The sequence below is a fragment of the Delphinapterus leucas genome, chromosome 2 (assembly GCF_059928025.1).
Source record: "Delphinapterus leucas isolate spDelLeu-1000000601 "Yukka" chromosome 2, BTC_Dleu_Yukka2, whole genome shotgun sequence".
Lineage (NCBI taxonomy): Eukaryota > Metazoa > Chordata > Mammalia > Artiodactyla > Monodontidae > Delphinapterus > Delphinapterus leucas.
The window spans coordinates 10882248-10894442 of record NC_143130.1 but is presented as its reverse complement, the minus strand read 5'-3'; the positions used below and the strand labels follow the sequence as shown (position 1 = coordinate 10894442).

Sequence of the window (12195 nt, the reverse complement as noted above, 5' to 3'; positions counted from 1 at the left end):
TCCCCCTCCTTTAAATAAGACACAATAAAACCCACGGACAGGGCTGTTTTGAGGATAAAAAGATAGAGCAGATAACGTACTTAGAGTTCCTAGCACATCTCCAGGTATATAATAAATGCTTAATAAATGACGCCCCCAAAAAGAAAAGAATGATAAAATGACAAAACAAACCTAAATATAAAAACTGTACTGGTTATCTGTAGCTCAGAGGCAGCATGGAGTAACGATTAAGAGCATGGATTAGAAGTCTAACACACCCAGGGGTGAATTTACTAGCTGTTGGACCTTGTGCATTTTAACCTCTCTGGGTCACAGTGTTTTCATCTATAAAATGGAGCCGATGCCTACCTCATATGGCTATTTCAAGGATTAAATAAGATAGATAATGGACATAAAACTCTTACATCAGTATCTGGTCTACAGAACGCTGCAGTAAATGTTAACCAGTTAGATGTACTGAAACATCAATAGTTTACTTACAAATTACATGTGTTCATTAACTTAAAGAAGTGCTTTAAACCTACCTGCCAAAGTCTTATTACCCTAGTTAAAGCTGTACATTTCAAAGTAGAAGCAACGTGTTTCTCTAAAACTATCCTATAAGCCAAACCAGCCTATTTCCCAATGAGTCTGAAATAGTGAGTTTTCACTGTAGAGATAAAAGACGATTAGAAATGAGGGAACCACTGGTTTATCCTTAATAGTGCATACAAATTGCATTGTAAATGTGTCCTAGACCTGAAGGAATGGAGGCTGCTAGGAACTGCAGATAACTATGTTATTCAACTGCTTTTTGAAAAATCAAAACAAGAAGTCTTTAAATAGTTTCAGTCTCACAGATAATATGCTCTAAGTTTATTCAGAACAATGCCTTCTCTGTTCAAAGACGCAAAATATGGCCAAGCTGGGGAAGTGACAAACACACTGAGCCATTTTACACCACATCCAAACCCCAGAACTCCTTCGGACTCTCTTTTCCCCATTGGAAGATATATTGAAGACCTTCTTTCTAAGTCATTAAATTTTTTTGCTTAGAATATGTCTTGCCTTATTTTTCAAGTTGTATCCCCTAGGGAGAAAAATAGTTTGGAAACACATACAAAAAGCTAATCTTGGGGGACTTCCCTGGTGGCGCAGCGGTTAAGAATCCGCCTGCCAATGCAGGGAACATGAGTTCGAGCCCTGGTCCGGGGAGATCTCACGTGCCGCGGGGCAACTAACCCCGTGCGCCACAACTACTGAGCCTGCACTCTAGAGCTTGCCAGCCACAACCACTGAGCCCACGCGCCACAACTACTGAAGCTTGCACGCCTAGATCCCGTGCTCCGCAACAAGGGAAGCCACCGCAATGAGAAGCCCGTGCACCCCAACAAAGAGTAGCCCCCGCTTGCCACAACTAGAGAAAGCCCACGTGCAGCAACGAAGACCCAAAGCAACCAAAAAAATTTTTTTAATTTTTGAAAAGGTATTTGCATCAACATCTTTAAAAAAAAAAAAAAAAAAAGCTAACCTTGGCTCCTCTCTGCTGCTAAGCCCCAAAGCCTGGGCCCTACTCTCTCCTTCAGGCAGTGACCACGGCGGCCGCCAATTTCAGGTTCACATCCACCCGTCCACTGTTAGAAAGGAAGGGAGTCTCGTCCCACAGTTCTGCTTCTGGGAATCCCAGACAAGAACGTCAACCGGCCCAGCTGGGGTTACTGGTCCAGCCCCAGAGCCAGGGAAGGGGGTGCACTGTGAGGGATGCCTCAGAGCCACACATTGAGAAACTGAGTAGAAGCTGTGTCCTCAAAGAAGGGTCCCAGGTTCTGCTACCAGGGGAATGAAGGGGGGCTCCACAGACCAAATAACATCCTGTATCCTGCATGCCTTCCTCTTCTGTGGGGGGTTCTGTACCCGGAAGGGGAAACTCATCACATCTAGTAAAGTCGTTTCCATGGGGGGAGGGGGAGGGAGATGCCATAACAGAAGCACAATCATTTCAGATTTTCTCTTCTCCTTACTCCTACCAAACTCACATGCGTAGGGCACTAACTATGCTTCTTTGATAATGGCTCTGTAAAAGTAAACCATATCTAATAACCTGATCCCCAAAGACCAGAGAGGTAGAGAAATCTTTTCTCTCCCTGAGAAGCAACAAAGATATACCAACTGAGGTGTGTGTGTGCGGGTGGTAGGGGGGACACTGGTAGCCAGTCTATCCTGAGCAAAGTTTCCGAACTCAGGGTCTACATCTCCGATTTGGTAATTAGCACTTGCTCCCATTTACTGTTAATAATCTACTAATGTCCTACCTCCCCGAGTAAACTGAAAGCCATCTGTAGGCAAGAGCCATCTTCAGTCTCTTCATTTTCCCTTCTCTTACATGAACTGTATTTCTCGTTTTAGGCTCAAGTCATCTGGCTCTATGTCCCTTGCCATCTTTATCACCAAGTTTCTACCAACTCAGACTTCTCTTCTCCACCTCATTTCTGGACACTCCAATACACACCTTGATGATCCTTCTAGCTACTCCATCTTGTAGTAACTTCACCTACCTTAGCTCAAACGACTTCGCCTCTAGTCCACCTTAGCCACATCCTGTCCGTCCCAGCAGCCTCCCCTTTGACATTCTTCTCCAGAAACACAGCTTCCCATGTAGCACAGTGCTGGAAAGCTGGCTTCAACTCCTGCTTCTGCCATTTGCTAATCATGTGACCTTGGTGATTGCTTATCATTGCCTCAGTTTCCTCCTCTATAAAATGGGGATTATAATATCCCTACCTCAAAGATTTGTGAGGATTAAATGAATCATACAGGAAAACCACATAGTAAGTGCTCAATAAACACTTGCCATTACTACCTGCCCCCTTACCCACTGGTACTAAAATTTCCCTTTGATTTTTTCCAACCCATCCTTGAGCGCTCTCTGCTTTCCCAGTATACCTACCCTCCTAAGCTTTCCTTTTCCTCTCGACCCTTCCATCAGCACCTTGAATTCATTCTGAATTTGCCTTGCCTGCCCATATCCAACTTGATATTAATGTAATTATCCCAAGTTCCACTGGAGAGAATGACATAAATGCAGGGATGATCTCCATTATACCTTGATTATTTCCAACCTTGGTGGACCCTCTCACTACCTTCCTGCATCTTTCACCAAATTACCTTGCTTTTGAGAAAGCTTCTTTTAGCAGTGATAGATCGGGCTACTTACTGTTCCATCATTTGCTTTTTAGACTTTAACAATCTACCGTTCCTATTAGTCATATCGACTGACCTCATTCATTTTTAAGACTATCTATTATTAGATACTAGTACTATATTTTAACCATTCTACTGATGGAATAGTTGTTTAAAAGATTCTCACCTCTGATGGCTTCGTCTTTTCCATCTTGATGCCACTTGCTCTTCCTGAGGCATCTGTCCCTCCTGCTGACCTCTTATCCTCACCTCCACAAAACTCTGTTCCCTAGGCACCTACCACCCCGTCTGCTCTCTCCTACTTTGCTACTCCTTCTTGGTCTCCTTACCTGGCTTCTCCCAGACACTCGGCCTGTTACATTTGGGGCTTTCTACCCTTAACAATAGTTTCACATTTCTTCTCCATGTTCACTGGGCATCCCTATCCACTGCCAAGCATCAGATATTTTTCTATTTGCTGACAATTTCCAAATCTAACCAATCACCCTCCTGAATTCCAAACAGGAGTTTCAAATTGCCTCCTGTGCATCCTGACCCATAGGCTTTACAGGCACTAGAGACTCAACTTGTCCTGAATTTTCATCCCCCTCCAACTCGCCTGAAATCTAGGCCTGACCATCCTCTCCATGGCAACTGGAATGACCTTTTTTTTTTTTTTTTTTTTAAAGCATAAACTGGATGTCACGATTCCTTCTCAGAATGTAATGATTTCTTTGCCCTTGGCAGGAGCTGTCTTGAAGACCCTTCTTCAGAGTCTTCACGTGGCTACCTCCTGCTTAGCCTTCAGGTCTTGGCTCAGATGTCACGGAGGGGCTGCTCTGCCTGAGCTAAAGCAGCATCCCCAGGCCTCCGCCAACCACTCTCTATCTCATTGCTCTTGTCTTTTCACTGCACATATCACTCTTTGAAAGTATCTTCTTTGTGTGTTTGCTCTCTTACTGCCTGCCTGTGTTCCCCTCTAGAATGTAAGCTCCACCAACACAGGGCTTTTTGTTTCCCCAGAGCCTAGAACACGGTCTGGAACACAACAGGACAGTCAACATGAGTGGAATGAATAAATAAATGAACTCCTCCTTTAAGAAGGAAAGACCCGGCTTTGAAATTAATACTGGGCAACACGGTTCAACCTGAACAGATCGGTTAGGCTGTGAGATGTTTCCTAGCAGAACGTTACTACTCCTGTAGTCCCTTCCCGGACACACACACATTATCTGTGCATTACAGGCTGATCCCTGAACAAAGACTCTTAATGTAGCAAGTTAGCCCACACCGCACCTGCAGATCACTTTAAACCTGACACGTTAAAACTACCACCTTTCATAGAGACCATTCTAAACCAAGCTGAAGCCAGCGGCCATAGGCCAAGACCAGATTTGATTCCAGGACACCGAGCGATGGGTACCCACAAGGCGCTGGCTGACTTCGAGGGATCCCCAGGGATAAAGAGGCTCTGGCCTGGGACCCCATCCTCCCCCACCTTCTCATTCGGACGCACTACTAGCTACTCTGTACACACCCTCTCTAGTTGGCTCAGCGGGCCCAGCGTGCTGTTTCCCTTCTGACGAACCAGAGGCTCGCTCGACGGCGCTAGGGTGTCCCAAGCTCGCGCAGAGGCCCCACAGAAAGAGCCCTCGCCCGGGTTTCCAAGCTCAAGCTCCGTCCACTAGAGCTCCTTTACTTCCTGGCTGCCCCGGAGCGCCCTCAGTACCCTTTCTGAAAACAGCACGTGAAGCCCGCGCTGAAGGAGTCAGGAGGGAGCGCTAGAGGAAGGAAGCCCACAGGAGCGGCCCGCGGGGGTCCTCGCAGGCCCGCCCGGCGCGCGGGGGTGACTCCCGGTGGCCAGTGAGAGTGGGGAGCCGGCGCCACCCGGCCTTAACGCGGGAGTAGAGGATTCCTGGGGGGGGGCGGGGGGGACACTGAGGACACGGGGTGAAGGGATGTTAAGCGCGGGGTCAGACTGGGGGAGGGGGAGGATGGAAGCGATCCCGTCGGGAGGGAAGAACAAAGCCGTGGCCCGCTCTCTCCCGAATGCATTTCGGGCGTTTAATCTAAAAGGGGGGGTGCCAACAAGGGAGGGGCGGGGAGCGCGCGACTCGGCCCCGAAACCGGAGTTGCATTTACCACGACGCCTCGCCCGTAGTCTGGCGCCTCCTCACGGCTCCCGGCCATGTTTCTCCGGGGAAAGCGGGAAGGAAAGAAGCGCGCGGGAAGAAGCCGGGATGGTGACGGGCCGGGAGGGGGTGGGGGGAGGGGGGAGGGCGTGGGAGGGGGCCCGCCCCGCCCCGGGCCGCCGGGCGACCAAGCCGCAGCGCGACGACGACCCCACGCCTGGCGCGGCTCCAGCGCCTCGGCCCGCGCCCCCAACCCGGGCGGCTGCTCGGGCGCGGGGCGGGGAGGCGGGGCCCGGGGCGGGGGCGCGGGGCGCAGCTGCGGAGCGGCGTCCTCTCCACCTGAGCGCCGTCCCCCGGGCGCCCGCGCGTGTTCCCCTGCGGCCACCGCCCGTCTACGAGACCCCAGCCCGAGCCCCGCGGGGACCCGCGAGACCCAGGCTGCCCGCGGCTCGGGTTTTACAGGAACAGAAAGCGTGCCCAGGTCCCCCGCCTCCCTGGGTCTGTCGTCCCAGCTTTCGGGCTGACAAGGTCCTTGAATCCTTCCTGCTGACTTTTAGGCGCTGTTTATCCCAAGTAAATCCGCGAAAGAGCCTGCAGTAGAGGATGTTCTCGAAGTACGGCTGTGGGCGAAGCTATGATGTGTTTTTAAAATCCTCGAACTGCCCAGCCAGGAGGAGCTTGAAAGAGCCGTGCGGTGGCTTATCCCTGAACCATGCCCGCGGTTACAGGATGTAGACTGGGAAATAGGGCCTTTCCTTTACCCCTTTCAGGGCGAAAAAAAGAAGTTTTGACACATCATCTACTTTACCACTTTTGTAAGAACGTATGGTCAGATTTTAACTGTTTCAGGTTGCAGCTTAATGCCATCGCTCTTCCCAGATTCAGAAGCCTTCTTTCATGAATCTTTTGTTAATTCAACCCCTGATCCCAGCCTTCCCCGGAATGAGGGTCCCGGTTCTTTGTCTGTTCCTCAAGGGCCCTGCCCTCCCTTTATATGCATTCATTGCCCTGGTCTTTTCCCTCCCGCCTCATTCTTTGCAGCCCCACTCAGGTTTGAAGCCCCGAGCTGAACTCGGGCCCCTCCGAAAGACTATCTTGTTCATCTTCGGGTCCGGCACAAGGGAGGGAGAGGAATGCTGATTTCGCTTGGTTTGAGGGGAAAATAGTTCTCAATCAGTAATGTCACTCTGGGTTGGAAAAATGTTAGTCATTCCGACATGGCCGCGCGCAGCCCTGTTTGTCCTCTCCTATGTGCCAGCACGTGGAAGGAAGGCAGCCTCGTGGATTGCTGAAATTAGGTGCTGTGCTTGTGGACTGGCTCTCATAAACTGGGTGACAGTGTTTCCTGCACAGGTAAACATTTTCTCTCAGTAAGTGTCAGACGTCCTTGTTTCGGGCCATTTTTATAGTCTGGCCTCTTTTCTCAAAGGTGAGGGACCATCTTCTATTTTCATTGTCAAAGACCAGGCCCAGGAAGCACCTTCACAACCAAAGTCATTAAAACTTCCAGAAACTGAAAAGTGGTGATCCAACTTCAGAGTTCAGAAGACTCTTTTGGGGACGCAGCCACCCGCCTACTCGGTAGGTTATGGTGGAGAAGCTCTGTGTTCAGACTCAGACATCTGCACCAAGACACTCAGGTGAATGTGATGCAATGGTTCACCAACTATGCCTTAAGGAATCCCACTGTCTTACTGCTGCAAAATCAAATTTACCCATAGGATGCTCAGTGTTGGTACATGGGCCTTAGGGACAAGAAACTTTTAAAATAGGTTACAGACGTAACTGCTCTACTGAAATCAAAAAGCTACTACTGGGCTTCCCTGGTGTTGCAGTGGTTGAGAGTCCGCCTGCCGATGCAGGGGACACGGATTCGTGCCCCGGTCCGAAAGGATGCCACATGCCGCGGAGCGGCTGGGCCGTGAGCCGTGGCCGCTGAGCCTGCGCGTCCGGAGCCTGTGCTCCGCAACGGGAGAGGTCACAACAGTGAGAGGCCCGCGTACCACACACACACACAAAAAAGCTACTACTGTGTGCCCAGCCCAGGCACTGTGGAAGATGTAAAGGATATGGTAGATAAAGCTTTCCTTAGAAAGGCCATTAATTAAATGTAAAATCCAATAGGCTCACAAGAAAAAAAAAAAGTCACTTACTTGAATGACAACAGGAATCTTAAGAATGCACACTCAAGAACATCCCGTAGAGACCCATAGGACATCCTATGAAGGATACAGAATGATGCACAAATCATTTTTTAAAATTCATTTTATTTATTATCTTTTTATATTTTGATAATATTTTGTGTGATCTAGTTATACTTCTATACTTTGGACAGCATTAATGTAATACAATATACATTTGATATCACAAATAGCATTTGCAAGAACCAATGATACCCAAGAATAACAAATCATTTGTCCAGACTTTACTCTTAATCTTGCATATGAGGACTCAGAGGCAAAAATTCTTTTTAAATCTCAAATTTCTGTTATGTGTCTAGTGCAATGGCTTCAGACCAGGATTCTGATTTTTCTAGCAATAATCCATATGACGTGAGCCACTGAGGCTAAGCCAATTACATCCATCAATATGCCTCAATTTTCTCATCGGTGAGAGGGGCAATACATTTCTGCTCTACTGCATATGAAGATGAGATTAACATGAGCTAACATGCAAGAGAATCCTTTGAAGAGTGCTATAAAACTGTTATTAATTAATTAATAACTGTGTTATTAATTGGAGATGCTGTGACAATGTGTGACCAAATGTTTATAAAGTTATTTGATGGGAAAATGACAGGGTAATTGCATTTTTAAGATGGGTGTAGGGTGACCAACCACGGACAGTTATAATCTAGGGACAAGATGGGACTGGTATGAGAATGGATACAATAGAAAGAGAAAATTATTAAAATAATGGAATTTTCCATAAAAAAGGATATTTTAGCTCAGATTGTCCATTTTCTGATACTCCCTTGAAGAAGCTGTAAGGATAAAGACGTAGATCTTTACAAAGTTAATAACCAGTAAATATACTTGCATTTTTTTGTCCTTCTCTTAATCCCCTTTTAGTTGGAGGTTCCTGCATTTTCAATTCTGAAACTGTCTAGTACCATTACCATGGTGTAAACACAAATATTTATGTTTACCTGAATTCTCCACCAGGCTAAAGACTTTGTCCTAAAAGTATATACTAACCTTTTGCCAGTTTGGTTAGTTCTTGACCTTTTGCCAATGTTAATCTGTTGTTGAAGGAGTGATTCAGTCTATGTGCTGAGTTGTTCAGAGCCAGTCACTCAGTGACACCAGATTCGAAATCCGGAAGGGCATTTAGTTTTTTGAGTCCTGAAACATGAAAATAAACAAAACAACGCTCAGCCTGGGAATTGTGTTGAAATCCATAAACATGTGAAACTTAGTGACTCAGATTGTTAGTCACAGAGTAACTGATTAGAGTCTGGATGAAATCCATTGTGAACAAAGGCCAGTAATAATGATGATGATATTTTGCTTTTTCTTAGTGCAGAACAAAACCCTTTACAAATGTTACAAGTACCAAAAAAAAAAAAAAAAAAGTGGAAAGATACTTTCTTCCAGATATTCAGGCTAAGTAAGAATCTTGCTACCTTTCAGGTATTTTTTTCCCCCTCAACATAAATACAGAAAAAAATATAGTTGCAAATAATTGTAACACACAACAATTTAAGCAAAAGCCTAATTAGTATTCAATTAGCATAGCAAGCCCTCTTTCCTGGCTTCTTGTTTGAAGCAGACTGGATCCAATGCGTAGTCTTAGAGTAAAAAAAAAAAAAGGCTCCATAACTGTTCTTACAAAGAAACCCAGGAGCTACATTCAGAATTATGTTTTGCATTATTACACTTTCACTGGTAATTAACCTTCCACTGAAGAACACGGAGGATAAATTTGCCTGTTCTTTTGCAGTAATATCAGGCATGAGTAGTATCATCAACAGTAAGTGCTGGGCTGCTTCAGAGATACCCTCCCACTATCTCCCCATCTGACCGGAACAGGAATTGGATAGCTTCAGAGTAGAGGAATAATGTGTCCATGTGTTCCTCCAGATCTCAGAGTCCTGGCAGGCGACCTCAACTCTCTTGGCCACCATAAAGCAGTCATTGAAAGGACACAGCTGCAGGAACTAGAGGCTAAGGACTAAATAAATCCATAGTGCTGGAGGCACAAGTCATGTACATGACCCTAACACAATACCTTGTGGTTATGAATGAACGGATTAGCCTCTAATGGTGCAGTGGCAGCTTATGCAAAATTAATTGGTGCCTCAGCCAGTGCCAAGTTTCTAATGGAAAGATGTCCACTTCACACACACACACACACACATGCACACGCACATACACACACAAAACAAGGAGACCTTAGTTGATGAAAACTTTTGCTGGTGTGGGGAGACTAAGGACCAAGTGGAATGGGAACTGAATGTTCTCTTGGCTGAACATGGATTCTCTTCAGATCAGAGTTGATATACGAAACCCACCAGCAATATCCCAGGAACTGATCCAGTTCTTGCCAGGTTCTGGGTGGTAGTTTAGGGTCGAGGTGGGGGGAGCTTTAGAAAGAGGCTGGGGAGAAGTAGTTTGAGGTCTGATGTTGTCTCACATGGGAAAAAAGACTGAGAAAGAAAAAGAGATTTGGACACGGACATACCACCTAGAGAAACACTTCCCAAAGTGTGTTTCGATTCACTTTTCTTTTTTTTAAATAAATTTATTTATTTATTTTTGGCTGGCCTTTCAGAGGTTGAGAAAGGCTTTAGCCATGTCCATTTAAGTTCTTTTTGCATATATATATATATTTTTTTTTGCGGTACGCGGGCCTCTCACCGTCGTGGCCTCTCCCGTCGCGGAGCACAGGCTCCGGACGCGCAGGCCCAGCGGCCATGGCTCACGGGCCCAGCCGCTCCGCGGCACGTGGGATCCTCCCTGACTGGGGCACGAACCCGCGTCCCCTGCATCGGCAGGCGGACTCCCAACCACTGCGCCACCAGGGAAGCCCCAAGATAGTATTAACTGTAGTCACTGTGCTGTATATTAGATGGCCAGAACTTATTTGTCTTATAACTGAAAGTTGGTACATTCTGATCATTTCCTAATTTCCACCCCCACACCTTCAGTCCTTAGAAACTACTACTCTATTCTCTGCTTCTGTGAGTTTACTTTTTTAGATTTTATATGTAAGTGAGAGTATACAGTATTTGTCTTGTCTGTCATTTCATTTAGCATACTGTCCTCCGGATGCATCCATGTTGTCTGAAAAAGGAGGATTTCCTTCTCTTTTATGGCTGAATAATATTCTACTATATGTATATAGTGGAATATTATACATATATATGAAATGATATAATTTATATATAAAACAGGATACATTGTATATTATAATGGAATACATAACATAAATATAATCGATAACATATAATATTACATTATATTCCGTTAGATATATGGAAAGGTATTTCACATTTTGATGAAGATTGCATTGAGTCTATAGATTGCCTTGGGTAGAATGGACATTTTAACAATATTAATTCTTCCAATCCATGAACAAGGGATATCTTTCCATTTATTTGTGTCTTCTTCAATTTCTTTCATCAATGTCTTATAGTTTTCAGTGTACATATTTCTTTCGCCTCTTTGATTAAATTTATTCCTAAGTATTTTATTCTTTTTGATGTTATTGTAAATGGGATTGCTTTCTTCATTTCTTTTTCACATAGTCCATTGCTGGTGCAGAGAAACACAACCGATTTTTGTATGTTGATTTTGTATCCTGCAATTTTACTGAATCTGTTTATTAGCTCTTAACAGTTTCTTGGTGGAATCTTTAGGGTTTCCTATATTTAAGATCATGTCATCTGCAAAGAGAGACAGTTTTACTTCTTTCTTTCTGAGTTAGGTGCCTGCTATTTCTTTTTCTTGCCTACTCTGGTTAAGATGTCCGGTACTATCTTGAATAGAAGTGGTGAGAGTGGGAACGTTTTTCTTGTTCTTGATCTTGGAGGAAAAGCTTTCCGTTTTTCACCACTGAGTATGATGTTAGCTGTTGGCTTATCATATATGGTCTTTATTATGTTGAAGTACATTCGTTCTATACTTAATTTGTTGAGAGTTTTTATCAGGAAAGGATGTTGAATTTTGTTGAACGCTTTTTCTCCAACTATTGAGATGATCATATTATTTTTATCCTTTACCTTGCTAATGTGGTATATCATATTTATTGATTTGTGTATGTTGAACCATCCTTGCAACTCAGGCATAGAATTCACTTGATCACGGTGTATGATACTTTTCGTGTGCTGTTGAATTTTATTTGCTAGTATTTTGTTGAAGATTTTTGCATCTATGTTCATCAGGGATATTGGTTTGTAATTTTCTTTTCTTGTACTGTCCTCATCTAGCTTTGGTGTGAGAGTAACGCTAGTCTCATAACCAGAGTTTGGAAGTGTTTCCATCTCTTTAATTTTTTAGAAGAGTCTGAAAAGGATTAGCATTGATTCTTCAGTAAAAGTTTGGTAGAATTCACTAGTGAAACCATCTGGTCGTGGGCTTTTCTTTGTTCGGAGATTTTTGATTACTGCTTCAATCTCTTTACTCGTTACTGGACTCTTCAGATTTTCTATTTCTTTATGATCCAGTCTTGAGAGGTGTATGTTTCTAGGGACTTATCCATTTCTTCTATGTTATCTAATTTGTTGGCATATAATTATTCATAGTAGTCTCCTATGATCCTTTATATTTCTGTGGTATCAGTTACGTTTCCTCTTCCATTTATAATTTTATTTATAATTTTGTTAAATTATTTTATTATAAAATTATTATTTTATTTATATTATGTATTTATTCTTTTTTCTTGGTTAGTCTCACCAAAGGTT

General features: G+C 44.5%; 1 protein-coding gene across 1 annotated transcript in view; it reads right to left on the bottom strand.

Annotated features, from left to right (window-relative positions):
• The window catches only part of PRTFDC1 (phosphoribosyl transferase domain containing 1), a 90531-nt gene extending 85077 nt beyond the window's left edge, over positions 1-5454 (bottom strand). Inside the window, exon 1 of the mRNA XM_022580529.3 lies at positions 5302-5454. Within this exon, the coding sequence (XP_022436237.1) occupies positions 5302-5349 (48 nt within the window). The 5' untranslated portion in view covers positions 5350-5454. The remainder of the gene's footprint in view (positions 1-5301) is intronic.
• Between the last annotated feature and the right edge of the window lie 6741 nt (positions 5455-12195).